The following is a 27,169-nucleotide window of genomic DNA, read 5'->3' as shown; positions in this document are numbered from 1 at the left end:
GTGAAACTATATGGTATTTGTCTTTCTTAGACCGACTTATTTTGCTTAGCATTATACTTTCTAGCTCTATCCATGTCGTTGCACTATGTATATACCACATATAGTATATGAAATATTACACTGTGTATATATATACCACATCTGTGTTCATCAGTTGATGGACACTTGGGCTGCTTCCATACCTTGGCTATTGTAAATAATGCTGCTATAAACAGAGGGGTGCATGTATCCCTTTGAATTAGTGTTTTTGTATTTTGAGGGTAAATACCCAATAGTGTGATTACTGGACATATGATAGTTCTATTTTTAATTTTTTGAGGAACCTCCATACTGTTTTCCACAGCAGCTGCACCAGTTTGCATTCCTACCAGTAGTGCATGAGGGTTCCTTTTTCTCTACATCCTCACCAACACTTGTTTCTTGAATTTTTTATTCCAGCCATTCTGACAGTCATAGGTGGTATCTTATTGTGATTTTGATTTTCATTTCCCTGATAACTAGTGATGTTGAGCATCTTTTCCTGTGTCTATTGGCCATCTGTATGTCTTCTTTGGGGAAATGTCTGTTCATATCTTCTGCCCATTTTTTAATTGGATTATTTGCTTTTGGTGTGTTCAGTTGTATCAGTGCTTTATATATTTTAGATACTAACCCTTTATCAGATGTATCATTTGCAGATATCTTCTATTTAGTAGATTGCCTTTTAGGCAATTGCCTTAATACCTCTTAAATACCTCTAGAAGTCTTATGAAATTAAGAGCTTTCACAGGGGTTCTGGATTATTGTGTAACTCTCCATTAATTTCTAGGTATCTGGTGACCCATCTCATGGGAGCAGATCTGAACAACATTGTGAAATGTCAGAAGCTTACAGATGACCATGTTCAGTTCCTTATCTACCAGATTCTCCGAGGTCTCAAGGTATAGTCTCCCTTTCTCCATGTCAAGGCTTAAGAGAAAGAAGAAGAAGAAAGAAAAAAAAAAAACAAACCCTTTCTTATGGAAAATTTCAAACATAAAATCACAAGTACAATTATACTGTAATGAACCCCTGCGTTTACTCAATGACCACAGCTACCAACATATGGCCAATCTTGTTTCTGTTGTATTCCCCAAGCCCTGGATTCTTTTAAGACAAGTCCAGACATCATATCATTCCACCCATAATAGATATTTCAGTATGTATGTCTGAGAGCTCAGGACTCTTCATTCTTCCTTCTAAAGAGTAGTCATAATCTCTTGATCTAATCTAATGTCTGGTCAGAGTCATGTTGAAACTTTAAAAACCTCCTCTAGGATGCTAATTTGTTTGTGGGAAGGGCAGATAAGTAATGTTTTAAAATTAAAGCACCTTTGACATTGACATTTAGCAGCTTTGAGTCCGTAGTGAGCTCCAGAGCACTAGCCAGAAAATAGGTTGAAAGCTGTTTCACTTATACTTCAACTCTATGAATAGAGTTGATGGTATAGAAATCATAGTTATGATAAATGTTCAGATTACTGATAATTACTTGTTCTCATTTCTAATGCTACTTTTTAATACTAGTAGTTCTTACTGATTCATGAAAATATACTTTAACTATGTCATATGGCCATAAGAGGTTGGAGATAACTTTTTGATTTAACTGAGTTTTTTCTCTTTCACAGTATATACATTCAGCTGACATAATTCACAGGGTAATGTATTATGATTTTGATGGCATTATTTGGGGAGGGAGCGCTGAAGTGGAGAGGACCGGCATGTGGCCAAGATCCTAGTCTAAGCTTATTTTAGCCATTGAACTATTGATTATAACTTTACTCTAAGTTTAAACTGATTAAAGAAATGTGTGTGGTTTTTACTATTTAAGGCTAATTAGGACTAGGTAGTGACTGACTATAGATGGAGATCATTTATAGCTGAATAAAGTCTTACTTTTATGTTTGGATCTTCATCATTACCTGTGGGGAGAAAACCTAGCATGAATCATAGAGTTGATCATGTCCTCTCTGGACTTGCTTCCTAGGACCTGAAACCTAGTAATCTAGCTGTGAATGAAGACTGTGAGCTGAAGGTAAGATGAAGAGACAGTGGGAATTGTTTGTTTCCACTTGTAATTACATGTTTGACTAACCAGGCAGACTTATGTAGTAAATGGGTTTATAAAATCATGACTTTTTGTCTGAAAATTCATATTTTCCTTAGAAATATCAGAGTTTGAATCACAGACTTAATAAGTCTTAGTTTAAAGGATATTGAAGGTGGCATCAGGTGTCGTATTTTCATTCTAAAATAAAGTTACATTAGAAATTTAATTTGTTAGTTATAATAAAGGAAAATCATAGTCTGAATATTAAGTAAGCAATCCTGAAGAGATAATTACTAGATTAGTTTCCTAAGATAAGAATGGCAAAAGCCACTCATTCAAAGTAATTCAAATAGGGGATAAATATAAATATATAGAGAGCAAGCAGCTTTAGAATATTTTTTCTCATTTTTAATCAATCTTTTAAACATAATTAAATGTAATAAAAAGAATCATTTTAAGTGCACACTTGATAAATTTATGTATCCATTTAACCACCAACACAATTAAAATAAAGAACACTTTTTCACTTCCAGAAGTTGACTTATGCTCCTTCCGAGCCACTCCCTACTCCTCTACCCCTAATTCTGGACCACTGATCTAATTGCTGACACCATAGAACCGATTTATTTTTTTCTGGAATTTCACATGAATGGAATCATACAGTATTTGTGTGTGTGTGTATCTGATTTTTGCTTAGTATAATATTTTTGAGATCTGTGTTATATCAGTAGTTCATTCCTTTTTGTTGCTGAATTTTTGTGAATTCAATATTCACAAAATATTGAACACAATATTCATTTTGTGAATGTGCCACGATTTGTCTATCCATCTACCTGTTGATAGACCTTTGCTTCAATTCCAGTTTGGGGCTGTGTAAAGCTGCTATGAATATTCCTATGCAAGCCCTTGTGTGGCTGTATGTTTTCATTGCTCTTGGGTAAATGCCTTGGAGTAACATTTTTGTTTTGCTTTTTGTAATTTCATTTTTTAAATTGCTGTGTTTATCATGCATTCCAAACATAGACTTGGAAGTATGTTTATGAAAGTGCTGTATTGTTCTTCCCCTTTCTGAGGCAGTAGAGTTTTTTCCCTCCTGCCTTATGAGACTTAGGATCCTGACTGTTCCAGTGCCTGATTTCTCTTCTCTCCCTTAGATCTTGGATTTTGGACTGGCTCGACATACAGATGATGAAATGACAGGCTATGTGGCCACTAGGTGGTACAGGGCTCCTGAGATCATGCTGAACTGGATGCATTACAACCAGACAGGTATTGCTTTTATTGGTTATTTAACACCTTCTTGGTCAGCATGTTGAGCGTATTTGGGATTCTCAGAAGCGGAGGTAGTGGGAATGGGAGGAAGCATCTTTTTTTTCCATCAGTAATCCTTTTAAAGTCGACAGAAAATATTTCAGTTGCTCAGATAGAGAAGGGGGGTGGTGTTGTACACAGCTTTCAAACTTTATGATTTAGCAGTTGAGTTTTTATTTATTTAGATTTCCAGCGTATTCTGTGAGTACTTCTATCTGAAGACAATGGGTTCATAATTGTAACCTCTCAACATGACTTGGGAGAATCCACCATTTCCACCAATAAGAGTCTCTACCCCTTTGTGAACAGCTTATTTCTCTTTGCCTTAATTATGTTTTGACATCCTACCTATTAAGCCCGTTAGTGGGGTGAAGGTCTTAATAAGCTAACTTCCATAAAGATGAGCATGAATCGTGGACCTCAAATGTCTTAAATATTAATTTGAGTATTTCACTTCTAGTTATAGTTCCATTTGCGGTCAGGTATGATAACAGTGACATTGTATGCCCTTTTCTCTTTAATTTTGCCAGTTGATATTTGGTCAGTGGGATGCATAATGGCCGAGCTGTTGACTGGAAGAACGTTGTTTCCTGGTACAGACCGTATCCTTTAAAAAGTTTTGGATTTTTGTTTCTTATCTGTATTCCAGTGTCCATGGAAGTATATCATTTTTACCTATCTCTAGGGAAGCTCTCAGTTACTTGCTTATATAGTTGAGACATGCGTTATGAGATCCGCCCTCTGGCTAAGTGTCTTGCTTTGCCAACAAAGTGCCTTCAATTTTACTTGTGAGTTGGAAAAATTCCTCACAAGCTGGGGAACTCTTTATATCTTTCACCTGTCATCTTTTGCAGTGAGTTCTTTATTACATTAATCTTCCCACAGCAGTTCTGCAACCTGAGCGTATTCCTGAGAGGCTCCAGATCTCAATGACTGGTTTAGTCTACTTGTACAAACACTTAATGAGAGCAAGATACCCATTTATAAATCAGGGGCGTCTTTAGCTTTTATGTTTGATTTACATGTTAAAAAGATTATATTTCATCCCTATAATGATGCACCTGCTGACTCTCTTTATACTTGTTGTTTAACAACAAATAATAAAAGGAAGACATGATAAGGTCATCCTGCCATGTGATGGCACAATTTTTTTTTTCCAGCACAATTTTGTTTTTATCTAGGTTGTAGCCAAACCTTAATTTACTGCTAGACTTACCATCTAGCCCATGGTTTACCATGCCCCTTTTATTTTAGGCCCTTTCCCATCTGCTGTATGCCCATTTCATGCTTTAGAAGTAGTATCATCCAAATGTGGTTTGTTAGAAGTCCCATTACTTTCACTTGGGGAAGATGTTCAAGTGAGAAAGAATGTTGAAATATGTGTCTAGAATTAGGTTTGAAGATTTTTGTAAAATTCATCTGACTAGCCTATAGTGGGTTTGGCTGGGCTTTAAACATGCTGCAGTCATGCTATGAATGTGTTCTATCATGCTTAGAGACCTAAAAGCTGTTTTAACAGACCCTCACCTAAGCAAACTCATTGAATTTATACCAGAATGTCCGTTTACTTGCTTACAGTTTGGGATATACTTTTGTGGTGACTGTGAATGTTCATGCTATCTCTCCACATGTTCTATCTATCTTCTGCTGAAGAAAAATGTGCTTTCCTAATGAACTGAAAAGCTTCTGCCCCTCAGGCAAAGTTGTGTATTTCCCTGACTATTTCTGCATTGATAGAGTTCTGTCTCCCTGTATTGAACTCACCTTACTGCTCCTCGGTCCCGGATTCTTGGTTTAAATACCTAGTGTTTGTTTCATTCACCTTATATCTGCATCTTAGAAATGTGGTATATACATTATAGTCCAAGCTAAGAGAATTAGGGAAATTTTTAATTCCCCTTTTCCTCAGGTACACAGCTCAGAGTCCCCATCCAGCAGACTAATGTCTCTCTTCCCAAGCACACTACTCTGATGCATTTCTCTATTCCTCCCTCTCCTTCCTCTTCTTTATTATCTGTAGCTCCTTTTACCTGCAGTCAGCTTTGGACACGCATGCCTGCATTGACATGCAGAGTAGTGGAGAGAGACAGTAGGGTGTACTGGTTGAGAACACATACTCTGGAATCAGACTTCCTGGGTTTCGATCCTACCTCTTATACTCCCCGCTGTGTGTTTTCTAACCTCTGTCTCTCGATTTCCTTAACCATAAAATGCTAATAGTATGTATTTTACAAGGCAGTTGTGAGAATTCAGTGAGACAGTATCTGGAAAGTAGTTAGAGCCTGGCAGGAAATGTTAGCCATCATCTTCATTACTGACTTTTGGGAAATACTTTTTCCCTTTACCTTCCCACTTTACTGTCTGCCTGTGAATCATTAAAAGTTTTTGTTTGTTTGTTTTATTTAAATTGTGTGACAAGTAGTAAAGGATGGATCCCCTTGGCGGGCTACTGGTAGAAAGGTTTTAAAGCAATTGTGCCCTATGGTTTTATCTCACAGACTTACTTACTCCCTGATGGCTTGACTCTTTTAGAATGCTAACTTTCAACCTGTAAGACATCTTCCCTTTATTTTTTCTTATTTTAGAGACAGAGACAGAGTGTGTGCACATGTGTGCAAGCAGGGTAGGAGCAGAGGGAGAGAGAATCCCAAGCAGGCTCTGTGCTGTCAGTGCGGAGCTTGACATGAGGCTCGATCTCATGACTGTGAGATCCTGATCTGAGCTGAAATCAAGTGTTGGACGCTTAACTGACCAAGCCACCCAGGCGCCCCAGAAGTCTTCCCTTTTTGTGCATACTTCTTTTCCTTCTGTGAGCTTTAGATAGAAAACCTAGCATTTAGGCTTTTTACCATGGGCTTTTTTTTAATACATGAAAATTCATTTCAAAATTCCTATTTTAGTAATACACCATTTCTTTTGTACTTGGCTCTTTTTCAGACAGATATTCTACTGGATCATAAAAGTCAAATTCAGAGGATTTGTATTTGCAATACATACCACCCCCATCCTGTCCGTTGCCAGCTGTGTGGATGTAGATTTGGTGGCCGGACAAGGAGAGAGGAAAACGTTTTCTATTACTTTTTCTTGCCTGAAGTGTACAGTTATGTGCATCCTAGCATAGTGGTTCTTAACTCTCATTTTCATCAGAATACTTCGGGGAGCTGGGGCGCCTGGGTGGCGCAGTCGGTTAAGCGTCCGACTTCAGCCAGGTCATGATCTTGCAGTCCGTGAGTTCGAGCCCCGCGTCAGGCTCTGGGCTGATGGCTCGGAGCCTGGAGCCTGTTTCCTATTCTGTGTCTCCCTCTCTCTCTGCCCCTCCCCCGTTCATGCTCTGTCTCTCTCTGTCCCAAAAATAAATTTAAAAAAACGTTGAAAAAAAAAATTAAAAAAAAAAAAAAAAAGAATACTTCGGGGAGCTTTTAAAAACTCCCAAGTGCCAGGGCACCACCTCACAGACTCAACTAAAGTTGGTGTGGGGTCCAAGCACAGGCTTTGACGTATGTTTTAAGTCCCCGGTTGTTGCCAATGTGCAGCAGGTGTTGAGCACAACTAGAGTTTAGCCCAGTTGAATTTTACTCTTAACCTTTCAGGCTGATCCTAAAAAAATTAGTTAGGCAGTCTTTCCTCATTTTTTTTTTTTAAAGTTTATTTACTTATTTTGAGAGAGAGAGAGAGAGAGAGAGGGAGGGGCTGAGGGAGAGAGAATCCCAAGCAGGCTCCATGCTGTCAGTGCAGAGCCCAACACAGGGCTCGATCCCACGAGCTGTGAGATCACGACCTGAGTCGAAATCAAGAGTCAGATGCTTAACCGACTGAACCACCCTGGCGCCCCCTCATTTTTTTTTGAAGGTATCGATGAGATGAGAAAGTTAATAATTTAGACTTATCCACTTGGGGGCCTGGAAGGATATTAGAAAACATCTAATTGAACCCCCTGTTTTTTATACATGTGAGGAAACCAAGACCCAGAGAAGATAGATCCAAAACTATTACTTATGACTCAGGTCACGGTTTCTGTACGTTGTTTTATTTGTTACCTAGTCCCCAAATTTTTCTTTTTCTTCTCCTTAAAATTTTTCTTTTTCTTTTTCTTAAATTTTTCTTTTTCTTTTTCCTTTGGAGGATGTGCTGGCCCCACACATTCTTTCTTTGCCTGGCAAGATGTGCAGCCACTGCTTATTTATGATTTTTAAATGCAACTGAATGCAGCCTCTAGAACTGCTCTTCTATTGAGTGCAGTTTTCTCCCTGTTTTCCTCACGTATTAATCATATTATTCTCATCTAGAACTGGTGGTTTTAGGGGTGCGTAGGTGGCTCAGTCCGTTAAGCGGCCGACTTGGCTCAGGTCATGATCTTGCGGTTCGCGAGTTTGAGCCCCGTGTCGGGCTCTGTGCTGACAGCTCAGAGCCTGGAGCCTGCTTCGGATTCTGTGTCTCCCTCTCTCTCTGCCCCTTCCCCCGCTCACACTATCTCTCTCTCTCTCTCTGTCTCAAAAAAAATAAACATCAAAAAAACTGGTGGTTTTAGCTTCTAGATAAGAACTATCTAATAGAATTGTCTGTGGTGTTGTGAATGTTTTCTGTTTGGGCTGTGCACTGGTTGGTAGCCACCAGTGACATGTGGCTATTGAGCACTTACAATGTGGCTAGTGAAACGTAGAAACTGAATTAAAAATATTTTTGTGGTAAAAGGTATTAACATAAAATTTGCCATTTTACCTTTTTCTTATTGTGGTAAAAAACGCATAACATAAAATTTACCATCTTAACCGTTTTTAAATACACAGTCCACTGGCACTAACTATACTTACAAAGTTGTGCAGCCATCACCACTATCTTATTTCCAAAACATCTTCATCACCCCAACGGAAACTGTACCCATTGAACAATAACCCCCATTCTTCCTTCCCACAGCCTCTGGTTTCCTCTCTTCAACTTCCTCAATTGGCTTATTCTAGATATTTCATATAAGTGGAATCACACAATATTTGTTCTTTCTCTTGATTATTTCCCTTAGCCATAATGTTTTCAAGGTTCATCTGTGTTGCAGCATGTTATCAGGACTCCGTTCCGTTTTATGTGTATTCCCCTGTATGTGTATGCACTCATCTTTTCGTTGACACTTGGGTTATTTCCACCTCTGGCAATTGTGAATAGTGCTGCAATGAACATTGGCATATAGCTCTCTGTTTGAGGCCCTGCTTTCAGTTCTTTTGGGTATATATATCTAGGAGTGGAATTGTTGGGTCCTGTGGTAATTCTACGTTTACTTTTTTGATGAGCTATCAAACTGTTTTCCACAGCAGCTGTACCATTTTACATGCCCACCAATGATGTAGGAGCATTTCTCTGTGTCTTCACCAACACTTATTCTTTTCTTCTTTTTTTAAAAAAAATTTTTATTTTTAATGTTTTTATTTATTTTTGAGACAGGGAGAGACAGAGCATGAGCAGGGGAGGGGCAGAGAGAGAGGGAGACACAGAATCCAAAGCAGGCTCCAAGCTCTGAGCTGTCAGCACAGAGCCCGACGCGGGGCCCGAACTCACGGACTGTGAGATCATGACCTGAGCTGAAATCGGACGCTTAACCGACTGAGCCACCCAGGCGCCCTCTTCTTTTTTTTTAAATTATAGCCATCCTCATAGGTATGAAGTGGTATCTCTTTGTGGTTTTAATTTGTATTTCCCTAATGACTGATAATGTTGAGCATCTTTTCCTGTGTTTATTGGCCATTTGTATATCTCCTATGGAGGAATGTCTGTTCAAGTTCTTCACCCATGTTTTAATTGGGTTATCTTTTTGTTGTTGAGTTTTTAGTTCTTTGTATATTCTGGATATTAAGCCTTTATTAGATATGTGATTTGCAAGTATTTTCTCCCATTCTGTGGGTAGTGTGTTCACTTTCTTGATAAGGTCCTTTTTTAAAAAAAAATTTTTTTTAATGTTTATTTTTGAGAAACAGAGAGAGACAGAGCATGAGCGGGGGAGGCGGTGGGGGGGGAGAGAGGGAGACACAGAATCCGAAGCAGGCTCCAGGCTCTGAGATGTCAGCACAGAGCCCAATGCAGGGCTCGAACCCACAAGCTGTGAGATCATGACCTGAGCCAAAGTCAGACGCTCAACAAACTGGAGCCACCAAGGCGCCCCTCTTGATAATGTCCTTTGATGCACTGAAGTTTTGATTCTGATGAAGTTCCAATTCATCTATTTTTTCCTTTTGTTGCTCATGTTATATCTAAGAATGTATTACCAAAGGTTGTGAAGATTTACTGTGTTTTCCACTAAGAGTTGTATGTGTTTCTCTCTCACCTAGGTCTTTGATCCATTTTGAGTAAATTTTTGTATATGATGTCAGGTTTGAGGTCCAACTTACTCTTTTGCATATGGAAACCCAGTTGTCCCAGAACCATTTGTTGAAGAGACTATCCTTTCCCCACTGAATAGGCTTGGCATTTCTGTCCAAGGCTAATTCTAATCCATTTGTCTGTATATCTATGCTTATATAACAGTACCACACTGTTTTGATTCCTATAGCTTAATAGTAAGTTTTGAATTCAGAAAGTGTGAGTCCTTCAATTTTGTTCTCACTGTTAAATGGCTGGGGGTTTTGATTTGTTTTTTGTTTTTTTTGGCTTTTCAGGCTCTTTTGTAATCCTATATGAATTTGAAGATGGGCTTTTCCATTTCTACAGGAAAGGCTGTTGGAATTCTTTTAAATATGTATTTTTAATGTTTATGTATTTATTTTGAGAGAGTGTGTGCACATGCACAAGCAGGGGAGGGACCGAGAGAGGGAGAGAGAGAATCCCAAGCAGGCTCCAGGCTGTCAGCACAGAGCCAGGCACCAGGCTCCATCAGTCCTACAAACTGTGATATGACCTGAGCCAAAATCAAGGTCGGATGAGGTGCCTGGGTAGCATCGGTTAAGCATCTGACCTCGGCTTAGGTCATGATCTCTTTGTGATTTTAATTTGTATTTCCCTAATGACCAGTAATGTTGAACATCTTTTCCTGTGTAATTATTGGCCATTTGTATATCCTGTGGAGGAATATCTGTGTGCTTGGAGCTCAGATCCTAGAGCCTGCTTCGGATTCTGTGTCTCCTTCTTTCTGCCCCTCCCCTGCTCGCTCCCTGTCTCTCTCTCTCTCTCTCTCTCTCTCAAAAATAAGTAAAACATAAAAAAACAGAGTTGGATGCTTAACTGAGCCACCTAGGTACCCTGAAAGGCTGTTGGAATTTTGATAGCAATTGCATTGAATTTTTAGATCACTTTGGATAATATTGACATCTTAACAATATTAAGTCTTCCTATCCATGAACACGAGATGTCTTTCCATTTTTCAGTTCTTAATGTCTTTCAGCAACGATTTATCATTTTCATTGGACAAATCTTTCACCTTCATGGCTAAATTTATTCCTAGGTATTTTATTCTTTTAGATGCTATTGTAAATGGAATTGCTTTCTTAATTTCTTTTTCAGGTTGTTTATTATTGGTGTGAAGAAACAAAACTGATTCTTGTTGACTTTGTGCACTGCGTCTTTACTCTATTTATTTATTATCACTAGTAGGTTTCTTGCAGATTCTTTGGTTTTTCTATCTATAGGATCCTATCATCTGCAAATAGAGATGGTTTTAATTCTTCCTTTCCAGTTGCTCTGGCTAGAACTTCCAGTATAATGTTGAATAGCAGTGGTGAAGTGAAAATCCTTGTTTTGTTCTTATCTTAGAGGGAAGTTTTTCAGCGTTTCTCTGGTGACTATGATTTTAACTGTGTATTTTTCATAAATGCTGTTTATCATGTCAAGGAAGTATCACTTCAAAGAAGTTCCTTTGGATTCATAGTTTTATGAGTCTTAAATCTGAATTTCAAATCTTATTAGATTTTATTTAGATTACACTGAAATTTAGTTAATCTCATGTGATTACTGGTATTGCATTGGACAATGCAGTTTTAGATCTCTATAAGTCTTCTTCGTATTCTACCTTTTTCTCATTTTTTTGTGATTAGTCTCCTCCTTGAGAGATGCTTTTAGTACTGGTTGTTAATAATCCTTGGAGTTCCCCTAAAGGTGTAAGAAATACTAATTTTTGTCTTAAAACTAAGTATATATTGTTAGGTTTGAAGCTATTCTCATTTATGACTTTGTAGAACACTTTTTCCATCTAGCTCAAAAACAGGATTATTTTTTTAAAGAATGAAGCCTTGCCTTAGAAGTCCAGTCAACTAGGTATATCAGGTGGACACAGCTGGTGAACTTCACGTTAGAAGATAGTGAGGATACAGAATGTCCCTTCAGGCATAGGGCTAGCCTATTTCAAATGCCATTGGTTTTGAGAAGAGTGGCCAGTTAGAAAATGGTATTACCAATACTTAATAGTCTGTAGCGTAAGGAAGAGAGAAAATGAGTTTCAGAGCCCTGTTACACATCAAATACTGTTTCCTCTTCTGGAGACCACAGTGTTTGTTTGCTGTCATTTTCCTTTCCTAAGTAATCAAGTGAATTTCCTTCATGTGTAAAACTTTTTTTCCTTCTTTCATTAAAAAAATTTTTTTAATGTGTTTTTATTTTTGAGAGAGAGAAACAGAGTGTAAGCAGGGGAGGGTCAGAGAGAGAGGGAGACACAGAATCTGAAGCAGGCTCCAGGCTCCACACTGTCAGCACAGAGCCTGGTGCAGGGCTCGAACCCACAAACCGTGAGATCATGACCTGAGTTGAAGTCGAATGCTTAACTGACTGAGCCACCCAGGTGCCCCTCCTTCTTTCATCTTAATAGAAGGGGTACCTTTAAGATATTAACCTGAGGATAATGGGGCTGTTGAGTTATAATCTACTTGCCATTAGCTGCTGCCTTACTCCATATGAATTTCCTTAGTGTATTAAATTTGCTCCTTAATTCTACTTGATTTATTTCTTTTGATTTTTTTTTCAAACATTTTATGAAATACAAAAAAAACAAAGAATAACATAATGAACACCTATGTCACAGCTCCCAGATTATGGGCTAAAACACGCCAGTAAAAAATTTCTGATGTACCCCTTGCTGTCACGTCTACCCCTCACTTGCAGTCACTAGTTTCAAATATTCTCTCATTTTACTATTTTTTTAATTAAAAAATAATAAATAATCTCTACCCCCAGCATGGGGCTGAAACTCACAAGCCCGAGATCAAGGGCGGCATGCTCCACTGACTGAGCCAGCCAGGTGCCCCTATTCTCTCTCATTTTAAAGCAGTTTCATGGGGTGCCTGGGTAGCTTAGTTGGTTGAGCATCTGACTCTTGATTTTGGTTCAGATCATGATCCCAGCGTTGTGGGATCGAGCCCCCGTGTCGGCTCTGTGCTGAGCATGGAACCTGCTTAAGATTCTATCTCTCTCATCCTCTGCCTTCTCCCCAACTCATATGCGCTCTCTCTCTCTCTCTCTCTCTCTCTCTCTCAAAAAAAAAAGTTTCACTTTAGACACTGAAAGCAAGGTCCTAATAAATGCTGAAGAAGAAAAAAAATTTTACTACATTAGTTGCCTTTTCTTCTCCAACTTGACAATATATTTTCCCAGAAAAGGTTGGAATTTTCACGTGTGTCCACAAACCTAAAGTACCTTAAGAATTTTAGTGTGTGACAGTGAAAATGACTATTTTGACAACCAAGAAGAGAAGAAAGTAGGCCTAAGTCTTCTAGTCCATCCTGTCTGTCATAGGAAGGTTTTCCACCCTCCAGACATTAATGTTCTGGCTTTGTCTAGAACACTTAGAGGTGAATAGAATATTGGTTTTTTTATTTTCCTTCTGATTACCCCATTAACCTTAGGTTGATTTCCTCATCTATTCATTCTACCTATTACTTTTGTTACAGAGAACCTAAAGAGTAATCTTAGGCCTCAGTGGTTGTTTTAGAAAGGACCAAGACATCTATGATTTGAATTTTGACAATTTGATCATTATAACTGAAACACATGTTTGCCTAACAGGAAAAATTTCTTCTATCAAGGGGGGAAAAAGAGGGTTAAACCAATTATGAAGGATGGCTTGTTGTGGAGATAACTAATTGTCATTATGTGATAAATTTTGCTTTGCTCTGCTTATGTAGCTGCTTGAAGCACCTTCTGGCCTTAACTGCCTGGACAAATTGTAGTGGCCTTACAGTAGCTGGTACTATTGGAAGACTGACCTGTATTTCAATGGATTTGCCAGCTCTTGGAGAACCTATGGTGATTTCTTCTGAGGTCTGCATGCTTTGACTTCCTTCTTACAAGTGCTTTTAGCTACTAAGTAGATTCTTGTTTTGCATTGTGTGCTTACTAATCTCCCAAGTATTGGCTATCATGCTGTAGCAACTCTCTTTGCCCATAGCCCTTACACACTCATGGCATTATACTTGCGTACTCTTCATGGTGTAGACACTTCAGTTGGAAGGTTTGAGGGCTTTGTTAGGCCTGATATTAAGTGAAGCAACTTTTCTGGACTACTGTTTGTATTTAGACTTTCCATCGAGTATGGTCATTATAGGTTTTTTAGGGCAAGGCAGAGGGCTGGAGCTGAGTTAGAAAGCATATTACAACTAGTCTTTTCAAGCCAACCAATATTTATCAAACTACACTGTGGAAGGTGCTGGGGATAAGATAGTACCTGTCCCCCAAACCAGAGTGATCATACTCAGTGGAAAGTGAGTTATAGGAGTTACCAGAACAAATGTCTACTCTCTCATTATAAAATAAGACAGAGTGATAAAAATGCTATAATAAAGGTACAAATAAGTTATTGAGAAGAAGTAAAGTTAATTCGAACTTAAGATATCAGAAAGACTTCACAGCACAGTTCTTGTTTGAGTAGGACTTTGTAGAATAAATAAGAAAAGACTTGATAGGAGGGGAGAACGGAGGATATTCCTGCATATGACTTGCATAAATAAGAAGGTGGAAGCTTAGAATTGCCTAGAATATTTGGTGTGCGTTGAAGCAAACCGTCTGAGGCAGTCAGAAAAGAAGCTTGATGCCAAGTCAGGGAGGGCCATGAGGGGCTAGGAATTCGGGCTTTATTCTTCAGACGTGTGATTGTTTTATACTGGCAGAGACACGGGGCCCCCAGCTCATTGCTGTCGTGAGCCTCTGTGACTAGTGGGAGTGCCACACTCTTCAGGTATGATGAGGTGAAGGTAGGGCGGTTAAGAAACTCAGCCCAGAGTCTTCCGGCTTCCCTGAAGGGAGTATAAAACTTGACTCTCATTTCAGTAGTCAGAAGTCTCTTAAACAGGAGTACCAATCTCAACAGTTTTATTTCCCGAGATCAATTTTGACGCATATATTGTAAAACTACCTGTTTAAGAGTTGAAGTAGTCTAGTTGGTTTTCATATATGATATACTTTGTGTTGTGGGAGAGCTACCCGGTTAAATTTGTTCCTGAAGAGTGTGAAGGGACTTAATACTTGTAAACTGAATCAATTGAAATGGGCAGAGGGGATCCTGTACTAAATTCTGTTGTCATATAGCTAATTTTATTATTTTATTTATTTTTTAATGTTTTTCTATTCATTCTTGAGAGAGAGAGAGACAGGGCATGAGTGGGGGAGGAGCAGCGCAAGAGAGGGACACGGAATCTAAAGCAGGCTCCAGGCTCTGAGCTGTCAGCACAGAGCCCAACACAGGGCTCGAACTCACAAGCCGTGAGGCCATGACCTGAGTGGAAATCGGATGCTCAACCGACTTGAACCACCCAGGCGCCCCTTAATTTGATTGTTTTAAAGCAAGACCATATTCGTCCATCCTCCCCTCTCTGTCCCCATTATTGCATGCTTTAGTTTTTTTTTTTCTTGTCAGCACTTTGAACTAAGAGTCAGTATTGAAATTTTAACCTCCAGAACACATTGATTTTTGCCATTTGCAGATGACAAAGTTCTCTACTATATTTAATTTAGAAATGATTTCTGTGGGTGGACTTGTTTCTAATTTAACCTTGTTTTCTACAGAACACAAATTGTTTGGGTCTAGGCTGGGGTTTGGCAAACCTTTTCTTAAAGAGCCAGATAGTAAATATTTTAGGGTTTGGGGACCATATGGTTTCTGTTGTAACTACTCAATTCTGCTGTGTAGGGTGAAAGCAGTTACAGACAGTACATAAACGAATGGGCATGGCTGTGTTCCAATAAAACTTTATTTTCAAAACAGGCAGCAGGCTGGGGTTTGCTGACTCCTGTCTAGAATGTTCTTCCATTTAAGCCAATTTCTTAGCTGGGGGTGGGGGTGGGGACGGGGAAGAACAGGGCGAGATGCCAGTGATATTGCGTAAGTAATTCCTGTAACTTAGGCAACTGTGGTTTGCAGAAGCCATTATTTTAAGTTACACCGTATTACCTTTATATGTGTAATCATAAACAGAAATATTTTCTTCCATCCTCCTTTCCTTCCTGCTTCCTGAGGAGAAGATCTCCTCAGATATTTCAAGTGCCCACCATGTAGCAGATAGCAGGCTAAGCACGGGGGATAGGTGGCAGTCAGGGTGGCCCGTGCCCTCATGGAGCTACATACAGATCAGCAGAGGTGACAGAAAGCAAACGAAGTAATTATAGATTGACGTTTGCAAGCATTGTGCTGGGGTAGAGAATACAAGGAAGAAGGGGCTTTCTTATTTAGAATGTGGGGGGAGTCCTCTCTGAGGAAGTGAGACCTGAGGTTGAGAAGGATCTAATATGCCAACAACCTGACAGGATGTGTGATAGGCACCAGAAGACAGTCATCCTCCCCTCCTTTTCCCCGAATGTCAGTAGAGACGTGGATAAACTCTCACACTTTCATAGAGACTATTAAAAGCTTACTTTATGTAATTTTTTTCTCTCCCCTTTTAACTTCCTTTTTGGGCCAGACTAAAGGCAATAAGAACAAACGAACAGTTTCTGTCTTCTGGTTAATATATGCACATACGCGGAAGAGTTGGCTACCCGAATAAGGGTTTGGACGTTGTAGCCTATTGTGTAGAGCCTCTGGGATGTGTGAGGTTTGTCACTGCGCTTGTGAGATGGAAAACTCTCCTGTTCTACTTCATGATGGCGCTCCTGAAGAACACGCGGATGCAGTGGGGGAGTGGGGCCCTCTGCTGGCCGACTATCACTCACAGCTCCTCTCTGCCTGCCCTAGCCATTGCAGAGGGAGAGGTTTCCCAGAGGGCACGCTCAAGTGGTGTTAGGCCCTGGGGTAGTCGCAGGCTCCTGTCCTATTACAAGCTCCTTGGGTCAAGCCTTTCGGGGGAGTATTCCCAGGGGAGCTTGGCCAGCCCTAGCTCCTATGCTCTGCTGCTCTTTCTGTTCGTGTAGCACTCTGCTTACCAGTGCTTTCTGCTCAACTGGCTTCTGACACTTTGGTGGAAGGCAAAGAGGTTAGGTGTGGACTGAGTGAAGCTTTTGTGCTGTCACCTGCTGTCTTTGACCCAGCTAAAGTTGCTTCACTTTACTGATGGGTAATGTTGACAGATGCCCGGAATGAATATAAATTGGGGGTGTGAGTGGTAGTATTTTGAGTCTTTGCACAGGAGGAACATGTTCTACTTGAAGTGACCATCCATGGAAGCCCTGATCTAGGTTAATTCACCATTTTGGCTTGGCTGGGGGTTTTCACTTTTTGTTATTGGGGTATTTTGTTTGTTTGTTTTGTTGTCGTTTGTGTTTTTTATTTTTATTTTGTCCCAACATTTTCCTTTATAGTCCACCATTAGATATTGATCAGTTGAAGCTCATTTTAAGACTCGTTGGAACCCCAGGGGCTGATCTTTTGAAGAAAATCTCCTCAGAGTCTGTGAGTTGATGCTTTGATTGTAATTATCTGCCCTGTTGGGAGCCTCTGCCACTTCCCTCAATCTGTACTTTGACCTGGGTATGTTTGTAAGCACGTGTGCCCTTTTGTGCTGACTTCCAGGATGAAGTATAAGTGTGTGTGTATGTGTGTGTGTGTACACATTTGCTCACGTGCATGTGTTTCGTTCCTCTATTGGAGTACATACGTAGATCATGAGAGCTGGTATTGAGCAGTCGTGTCCCAGTAAATGATTTGAGATTCTAACTCATTCCAAGAGATCAATGGAAAATTGGTCTCTGTTACCAAGCCCTGACATCATTTTCCTCAGCAGTGTCACATATACCTGAGCTCTTTTTATATTCTGGTTAGTGCTTGCTCTCAGAGCATTAGCTTCACCATGTACTAGTCTAGCTTCATCACCACAAGGATGAAGTGTGCATTGGGTGCACGCTACTGCCCTTTTCCAGAAGGTCCTGCTTTTTATTGTTTTAGAATCGACAACTGTACATCTTGTATAAGTTGTCTATTCTCAGCAAGGCCATCTCTCCACCCTGTCTCCAGACCAGTCCTAGTACCTCACATCCACTGGAGTTGGCTTGTAAATCCTTCCTCCCACAGCCTGCCTTTGTAATTACAAGTCAAATAACCTGAGAAAAAGCTTTAGAGCTAATGCTTTCCTGCCTCTAAGCAGGGGTTTAGAGAGAAGCCGTGGGAATGTGACTCTGGCTTGCTTTGGCTCCGATTTCCTGCTGTTGGTCATTTTCTGGGGCCAGAGATAAGAGAGAGATCATGAAAGCTCAGCCTTTCTCCCTTTTCTCCTCTGTCTGCCGCCAGGCAGTTGACTAAAAGGGAAAAAGAGCTGTGGAGCCAAGCTCCAGTCGTGCCTTCCTGAATTCTCGTCCCAGCATTCTGACTAACGGGGTCCCTTTGCCCAATTGGAAGGACTGCTGGGTAGCTGGAGGCAGGCTTGAGCAGGTGAGTTTGAATGGTTCATCGTCTCCCTTACAAAATAAAGAATATTGTCATCTGGTATGTTTCTGGTACATTCCTTTAAAAGACTACAAAGTCCAGTGTATTTATCAATTTCTACTCTGAGGGATGTAAGAGACTGTGCTGGCTCTATTATTTTGTTTCATTTATTTATTTAAGAAGAAGAAGGAAAAGCACAGAAAAGCTGTGACTTGCCTGAGTCATGCACTGAGTCACTTGGCAGAGCTGAGCATAGATATCAGATGTTCTGATAACATGATCTCTAAACTTGAATCTCATGCGATTGCACACTATTTTGAAAGTCATTGTCAGAGTTACTGACCACAGTGTTAACCCAAAGGAGTGTTTTCTTTTGCTTTATGAAGTGCAGAAGCTGGATAGAATGAATCAAAGAAGATACGAGATGCTGCGTAGTGAGGATGGTGCTTTATTGTTTTAAATGCATTTGCTGAGAAAAACCGGTAATAGAGAAAACACGGGGGCAAGGGAGCGGGGTTGGGAGGAAGTTCAGTTTGTTTACTGATAGTACTAATGAGACTAAGATAGTAAATTCATTCCCTGTCTGGGAAAGGCTGTTAGCAGCTCCTGCTTAGTCGTGTCTCCCACCCCAACCATCCACCTTATAGGTGTGTGCTGTTAGTCATAAGAATTTCTAAAAGAAAAAGCATGGGTAATATAGTATTTACCTATTATTAATCCATCATTTATTGTTAAGAAAGAAACAACATCAAGTGCCCAAACTAATAATGAGATCACCTTTATCTTTGGTGAAATAGGATATATTATACATTTAAATAGCTCTAGAGTTGGGCATAATAAAATGGAGTACCAGAATATAGAACGCACTCAAATAATATTGTATTGAGTACAGGAATAAGAAAGTTGTTTTTTTTTTCCTACATGGTTATGGCGAGTAGATAAAAGGGGTTTTAAACTTTCAAAACGGTAGACAAGATTAATTTGATGTCAGTGATACTCCCCAAGTACCAGTTTATTTTAAAAGCACATGATGTGTAGGATACATGCTGTGTAAATAACAAAGCCAGGTGAGGAAACCTGTGTAAAGGTATTAGAAATAAAAAGAAAAATTCATTAGTGAAGGAATGTAATAAAAAAAGAAAGCCAATAGCTATTTTCATCACTCGTGAAGAATAGTGAGGTAGTGATGTCATCACTGATGTAGAAATTCAATCAATAAATAATAAGACATTGTAAGAAAATGCAATAATGGGTGGGCTGATTGAGAACAAGTTGGGATGTGCTGGGAGAAAAGGGGATAAAATGGGTCATGGTGGATGGCTGAGGAGAGAGTTTTTTGGTTAGTGACCCAACACCTATAGTAATCAGTGAAAGAACAAAAAAAAAATCATACTAAAAAAGCAAAAGCCCTCAGAAAACGCACAGGCCAAGTATTGTTCACAAGAAAGACCAGAGAGGTGGCAGGATTTTAAGATTTTAAAACCCAACTGGTGTTCCACTATTGCGGGGGGTTTACTTAGCGGGCCCCCTGTGGTTACATTTCTTGGCATGCAAAGTAACGTTCGTTATGTAACTTGCTTAAAGGTAAATCTAAACTTTGTTGAGAGAAAGTTAAAACGACTTCATGCCACCTTTTGAATCTGCTGGCCTGTCTTTGGGCCGGTGTGAAATAGAATGTGACAGGCGGGGTGGAGCGTGTGGCCCCAGCCCTCTCCTGATGGCCAGCCTTACACACGTCATCCGACCCCTAGGGCATTGGAGCTCTGAGGAGGAGTTAAGGTGAAAACTTACTGAAGGGAGCCACAAAGAAGTGTAATTACTTGACCAGGGTGCTCACTGAAGATGCCACGCCAGCCGCAGCGGGGAATGAAAGGTTTAAGAAGAAAGGGAATACAAGACCATTTTTATTGAATTGTGTTGATTTTCAAAATCCCATCACTTCTCCTTTAATAGGAACACATGATAAACTGGCAGTTCTTACAGCACTTTGGAGGCGGGGGAATTGTGTTAAAGCTGATGGGACAGCACGAAGAGGAAAGTTTGGAGTGCCGCTTACATACGCGCGCGTACCTACAGAAGACCTCATGGTTCGGTCCCGGCAGACTGTTTTGTAGGCTCCCTCCCGGCTGTTTATGAAGTGGAGTCAGCCTGTCCACCTGTTAGAGACTTGTGGAGGAAATCACTGAGGCTTGCTAGAAAACCATCAGTGGCCTGTGACTTCTGTTCCGTCCTTGCCATTGGCTTCTAACTTTCCCCCATGTCTACTGTTTCTTCCTGTGTGTTTGTGTGTTTGTGATAACACACAAACTGTGTGTTTGTGGCATGTTATAAATGTACTACGACTAATGTCTTTGAAACTTGGCATTGCTTATCAGCTCACACACCCGGCCATGTCTTACGATTGGAGGGGTGGTGCCTTGGAGAGTCACCAGAACCTGTGCCACAAAAATTTAACCTCTTCCTTGAATGGATATATTGAAAGTTTTATTTTGTCCAGAGCCAAATCAAAATTTTCTGAATCCTCTCCATTTACCTCCCCGCCACCCGCCCCCCCTCCATCCCCAAGCAAACAGGTTTGGGCCATCCTGTTGAAAACAGTTCTCTGGCTGGCATCCTGGATCACAGGGCAGTCTCTTTCCAGGGAGCCTAAAATATTTCATGTTAAAGATGATGCTAAAATGAAAGAAAAGCAGTTTTTCTTAGCTGCATGGCCAGTCACTGGCTGCATGCCTAATAACTCTCATGCCATTCATAGAAGTGTGCCTTAACATACAGCCTTGGGCTCTGGCCTGGGGGGGGGGGGGGGAGGAATGAGTGGGTGGGTTTTTCCTTTGTTTTGGGGTGGCTTTTTTGGCCTTCTTAAAAACTTGAGTTGAAAGTTATTTTTTTGCACTGTATGTTTAACAATGCCCTTGACTAGGCATCTAAGATATTAACCAGCTTCAGCAGATTATGCGTCTGACGGGGACCCCCCCTGCTTATCTCATTAACAGGATGCCAAGCCATGAGGTGAGAACAAACAGACTGTATAGGGATATCCAATTCAGAAGGCCACATTTCATTTTATTGCCACTGTATAATCAACACAGTTTTTAATGTCACTGAGTGCTTTTGCATGTGCCTTGAAGGCTACTGATGACTGCCTGTGTGCTGTTGCAAGATGTTGACATTTGGGATAAAATGTCATCCAATCCTATGGATTGAGAATATAACTTACAGGCTTGTAAATAGAAAATGATATTACTTCTATATTTGGGTTTTATGAATTTAGTGCTTAAGAGACTGTTGTGTGTTCCTAGTTAGGGTATGTTACCATCTGATGGCTTTAGGCTGGAAGTGTATTTAACTGAGGACCATTAGCATGGTCTATTCGTCAATTTTTTATAATGAGCAAAAGAGTATTATTCCTTTAAAATACAAAAAATCAGTAAAATATCCAACACTAATAAGTACTGTATTTAAAAGAAAATATGTAAATAATATGGAATAAATATGAACACTGATACAGGATAAGGTGTCTTCTTGACCAGTTCTTACTCCTTAATCTAATGCTAGCTTTCTTATCAGAGGTGATTGGGGCACTTCTTTCTAAGGCGCCTTGAATGCTTTTGGGAGCCAGGTTGGCATCCAGAGGCCCTTCCCAGCAGCTTTGTTTCTGTTTCAGCTATATTTCAGTCTTGAAATTTACCTTTTTAAAAAAAATCTTATTAGAGGGATGACTGTTCCCTGCATGAGACAGACAGGTCTCTCTTACCTCTGTTTTCCCTTCATCCTTTTATCTTACGCTCAAATAGGAAGGGATTACAGCCATGTGGACAGTCGAGTTCTTTTCAAATCGGACTCAACGGCTTTTCAAAGCGGACTTCTACTTGCACCACATACAATGACTAAGAAGGTGAAGTTACCCTAGCAACCAGAACTTTTTCTAAGGTTGTGTGTGCGTGTACATTTTTACACACATACAGCGTACACACATACGTTTAGTGTTGAGCCTTGTTAAAACAGGAATTTTAAGGAAGTGGTTAAGATAAAAGAAATTTTATCTCAGATGCACTGATAGTGAGTGGGGTTTACTTTTTGAAACAGGGATGTCCATAGACATAGTTTAATACCTAATCTCTGAAGTACGCATTTATGAGTTACATTTGTATTTATATGATTATTCTCAAGACCAGTTTTTGGTTTGCCTTGGTAGAGCTATCAGTCCTGAATAATATTTGGTGCCTTAAGTTCCTTAGGGTGAAATTCAGAACTTGTGAAGTTGAAACACCCTTAGTGAATGAGAGCAAACTTTCTAAAGGCAACAGTGTTGGCAGTTAATGTCTATTGAGCCATCACTCTGAACCAAGCACTGTGCTGAGGAAGTGCTGGCTTATTATCTCTAATCCTCACTGCAGCCTGGTGAGGTCAGCATTGTTAATCTCATTTTACAGAAGAGGAACTCAAGACTTAAAGAGAGTAAGTGACTTACCCAAAGTGATAAACTCAAGATAGAAACTCAAGCCTGTTCCACCGTAGGGACCAAACTAATAACAACTATATTGGTAATATGTTTGTGTCAGAATTTTAGTTTGAAGCTCTTCCATAAACTTTTATCGTACTTGAGTATCACAGTGACTGTATGTTACAGGCAAGCCAAATACTAATATCTAATACTAATATTTTGCAGATGAGGTCACTGATGTGTTAGCTGAGGACTAGCCCCAAAAGATGTACCTTCTAAGTGGTAGGGGAAAGATTTCCGCACAAGCCGTGTAACTTATAACCCACTATTGTTTGTTACCCTTAATAATTAGTGTTTTTTTAAATGTGTTCAAGACTCTTAGAATAATATACTAGGCTTATGTTTACTTTCTTGTTACCAAGATTACTTTGTTAGCAAGGTTTAACATGAATATCCTTTTTATGTACCAAGAGTACCTACTGAGATCAGCACCATCAGAAGACTGCTAGTCCTAGACTTTCCTTAGGAGTACCAATCCCTGTGCTAATTTTAGCTTTCTAGGAAGGCTGTTTCAGAAGGGAACTTCTTAGATCTCCTGGCCTCTTTTTTTTTTTTTTTAAACTTCTGATCCTTTGATCAGAAAGCTATTAAAAGGGAACTTAATTGGTTAGCATTCTCATTCACTTGAAATGTAACTGTGAGAGATAACCAGAATAAACAAAGGTGATGATCATACATAAGGCAGTAAAAGAGAAGTCTTTAACTGAATATCAAAGACAGTCATAAACACCGAAGCTAGCAGATTTTGTCAGTTAACACTTGTTCCTTGGCAGGACTGAGACTCCGGGAGCAGTAACATTATTGAACAAAGCCATTTTGAAAACCTTTTATTTTTACAGGCAAGAAACTACATTCAGTCTTTGACCCAGATGCCGAAAATGAACTTTGCAAATGTATTTATTGGTGCCAATCCCTTGGGTAAGTTGATCGTATCCTCATCTCAAGGATATTGACTTGTTCATGACATAAATTGGGGATCTGAAGAAGAGTTTTTCCTTTTGATTAAATAGGGTACCACTGGGGCACCTGGGTGGCTCCATCAGCTAAGCGTCTGACTTCAGCTCAAGTCATGATCTCACGGTTTGTGAATTCAAGCCCCACATCGGGCTCTGGGCTGACAGTGTAGAGCTTGCTTTGGATCGTCTGTCTCCCTCTCTCTCTGCCCCTCCCCTACTTGTGTGTGTGTGCACGCTCTCTCAAAAATAAATAAAACATTAAAAAAAAAAAAAGGGAGTTGCTTTATTCCTTAAAGCTAGGGCTAATAGATGCTTTGGTTGGCCCCTAAAAGTGTCATTGCCTGAGCCTCTAATTCCCTGATTCAAGGACTGTGCAGTGGACAGTGCTTTTTTTTTTTTTTTTTTAATTTTTTTTTTTCAACATTTATTTATTTTTTTGGGGACAGAGAGAGACAGAGCATGAACGGGGTAGGGGCAGAGAGAGAGGGAGACACAGAATCGGAAACAGGCTCCAGGCTCCGAGCCATCAGCCCAGAGCCCGACGCGGGGCTCGAACTCACGGACCGCGAGATCGTGACCTGGCTGAAGTCGGACGCTTAACCGACTGCGCCACCCAGGCGCCCCATGGACAGTGCTTTTTTTTTTTTTTTTTTTTAAATTTTTTTTTTTTTTCAACGTTTATTTATTTTTGGGACAGAGAGAGACAGAGCATGAACGGGGGAGGGGCAGAGAGAGATGGAGACACAGAATCGGAAACAGGCTCCAGGCTCTGAGCCATCAGCCCAGAGCCTGACGCGGGGCTCGAACTCACGGACCGCGAGATCGTGACCTGGCTGAAGTCGGACGCTTAACCGACTGCGCCACCCAGGCGCCCCTGGACAGTGCTTTTTAACGGCAGACACAGAAAAATCAGATCAGGGCCTTCCTATGACAGGGAGGGGGCAATGCTATGATAATAGTATAATCAACCTTCTCTCTTTTCTGAAGATTGTGTTGTGTGTGTTATATGTCACATGTTATATGTGCAAGGCTGTGGGATGTTTTGGAATCTCTCAGTGGGTCCTCCCTCTCCTTACGGGTCCCAGCAGCTGCGCTTCCCATTTAGTTTTATCCTCCGAGGCTGATAATCACGACTCCCTCTTCAGGTTGTAGTGAAGGCTGAGTGGCTTTACCGTTTTAAGTACTTCTTCCATAGTGATTGTTGCGAGTGATTTCAGTGTTACTGTGATAATTCTTACAATAGCAGAGATGCTCACCTTTTTTGAAAAGTTGGGCAGTTCTGGGTGAGCCTGTGTCAGCCTTGGAGATCGTAAGTGTGCCAGACCTCAGCTGGGCCACTCTCACATCCAAAAATGAGTCCACAGACTCATCAGGGGTATACAGAATTCTGTGCGGTCGGTTGAGGTTTGCATCTGCCCTGGTACGCTCCCGTTGGCTTTGTATGATTTATTTGAGCTGTAGTATCCAGTTCAAGGATCTGTGAGAAGCTCTCTTTGAGTCGCAAATACGCTAGGATGTTGGGAAATCATGTTGTATGCTGGTAGCTTTCTTGTCTGTCATTCTGTTCTGAATGTATTTTCATCCTATCAGTTCATGTTTCAGACCTGGCAGTGCTCACTGTTTGACTTCCTCTTAGCCAACTCAAAGAGACTTGTTAACTCACTTTTCTAGAGAAGAGGGGAGGTATGTGTGTGTCCCAGCAGTTTATTTAGGTCACATCCATCCTTCTCTGGAATCATGAATTTAAATATTCTCAAAAGAACTGGATACCACCTAGCAATACAGACTGCAAATGAGTTGAATGGAGGCTTTGGGCCATCTGGTGTTCAGCACTGCACTTGTCAGGATTTAAACATGCCTCATAGCTCACTGCCAAACAGTGATGTCATACAAAGAGTTTCTTCTTGCAGACAGAACATGTTGTTACTGACCATGAACTTGTGCCCAGCATGTTAACTGAGCAGGAGTACACCAACGATGTAAATAGTGACAGCTGTATTTTGTCAGTCACTGGCATCATGTTTAACTGGCATTCTCAAAACATGAATTAAAACTTAAATTGCCCTTTGATGTGGTGTGTATATTTGTATCTGTCAAGATCTTAGAGGAATCTTTTTCTTACCCCAACCTTATTCCTCATCAAGGTATTGGTTATTAGGAACTGGTACTTTTCACCCTAGGAAACCCAGTCAAATGCAGTGCGTGACCCTTAACTGGATCTTGGTTTGAACAAACTAGGTATAAAAGACAACTTTAGGATAATTGGAGAAATGTTAACATAAGCTGGATTTTAGATGATATTTGAGAATTATCTGTTTGTCAGATATGATCGTTTTGTGACTATATAGAAAGATGTCTTTATGCTGAAATATTTAGGGGTAAAGTACCATGCCTATCATTTTATTTTAAAATGGTCCAGCAGAAAACACAGTTAAGTAGATAGATAATGTTTTCTTGTTTTTTTTAAAAACTTTTTAACATGTTTATTTATTTTTGAGAGAGAGAAAGAGAGCTTGAACAGGGGAGGGGCAGAGTGAGAGGGAGACACAGAATCCAAAGCAGGCTCCAGGCTCTGAGCTGTCAGCACCGAGCCTGACGTGGGGCTCGAACTCACAGACTGCAAGATTATGATCTGAGCTGAAGTCGGATGCTTAACCGACTGAGTCACCCAGGCGCCCCTAGATTATCTTAATTGTTGGATATGGGTGGTGGTGGGCATATGAGTATTCACTGTACTATTGTTTTGTACACTGAAATTTTTCATAGTGAAAATTTTATTTCCTTTATCCAAATACCATGTCTCGCCCACACACCCATGTAAAACCCTCAATTTGTTCATTGTTTGAAGATCTGTTTAATGGATACTCATTGCCTTATGTCAGTAAATAAACAGTGCAAGCAGACAAAAAAAATAAAAAAACAAAAATCAGGCTGCTTACCTTTTCCTGATTACTTTGGTTATAGGCTTTCATTTTGACACAGTTTGACTACAGTGGTAGCAGTTTGACATTGGCATTCCACAAAAGCTTGTTCAAACAGAATCTCAGTTATTTTTAAAAATCGCTCTTTAGTAATGTATTCTTAAAAAGCACGAGACAACACACACACACACACACACACACACACACACACACACACAAGAAGAAGAGGAATAATGTATCCTAGAGCAGACATTTGGGAGGAGAATTCTTTTGTTTATTATGAAGAGTCAAAATTGTGTGTTTGCTTAATAAAGCATAATTTTTTGCTACCATGTTAAAAACTTTTTTTTCCTTCCAATCCATGTACTGATAGCGGTGGACTTGCTGGAGAAGATGCTTGTACTGGACTCAGACAAGAGGATCACAGCGGCCCAAGCACTTGCACACGCCTACTTTGCCCAGTACCATGATCCTGATGATGAACCAGTGGCTGATCCTTATGATCAGTCCTTTGAAAGCAGGGACCTCCTTATAGATGAATGGAAGAGTAAGTCATAAGAGCAGGATTAACATCTAGTGTGAGGACTTAGATTTAAAAATCTTTCTTAGGTGAGCCACTAACCAAAAGCTGTGGGAAAATAGAATTTCTGGTTA

General features: G+C 40.2%; 1 protein-coding gene across 6 annotated transcripts in view; it reads left to right on the top strand.

Annotated features, from left to right (window-relative positions):
- Positions 1-27,169, top strand: part of MAPK14 (mitogen-activated protein kinase 14) — a 75,951-nt gene that overhangs the window by 45,659 nt on the left and 3,123 nt on the right. The window contains exons 4-11 of one of the 6 annotated variants that reach the window (XR_006966052.1): positions 809-920; positions 1,647-1,676; positions 2,006-2,053; positions 3,223-3,337; positions 3,910-3,981; positions 17,086-17,165; positions 18,000-18,140; positions 23,478-23,556. Coding sequence is in view for 4 of the 6 variants with exons in the window: in XM_047101329.1 (XP_046957285.1) it covers positions 809-920; positions 1,647-1,676; positions 2,006-2,053; positions 3,223-3,337; positions 3,910-3,981; positions 21,064-21,143; positions 23,478-23,556; positions 26,889-27,062 (710 nt within the window). In the remaining 2 variants the exon portion in view is untranslated. Of the gene's footprint in view, positions 1-808; positions 921-1,646; positions 1,677-2,005; positions 2,054-3,222; positions 3,338-3,909; positions 3,982-17,085; positions 17,166-17,999; positions 18,141-20,087; positions 21,007-21,063; positions 21,144-23,477; positions 23,557-26,888; positions 27,063-27,169 lie in introns of those variants that run through there. The other 5 variants (XR_006966051.1, XM_047101329.1, XM_047101328.1 and 2 more) reach the window with 5 other exon arrangements.

The sequence above is a fragment of the Lynx rufus genome, unplaced genomic scaffold, assembly GCF_022079265.1.
Source record: "Lynx rufus isolate CCGP_SWC_20201006 ecotype Redwood Valley unplaced genomic scaffold, mLynRuf1.p SCAF_6, whole genome shotgun sequence".
Classification (NCBI taxonomy): Eukaryota; Metazoa; Chordata; class Mammalia; order Carnivora; family Felidae; genus Lynx; species Lynx rufus.
The sequence above is the reverse complement of the archived record's forward strand: the minus strand, read 5'-3'. Positions and strand labels throughout refer to the sequence as shown.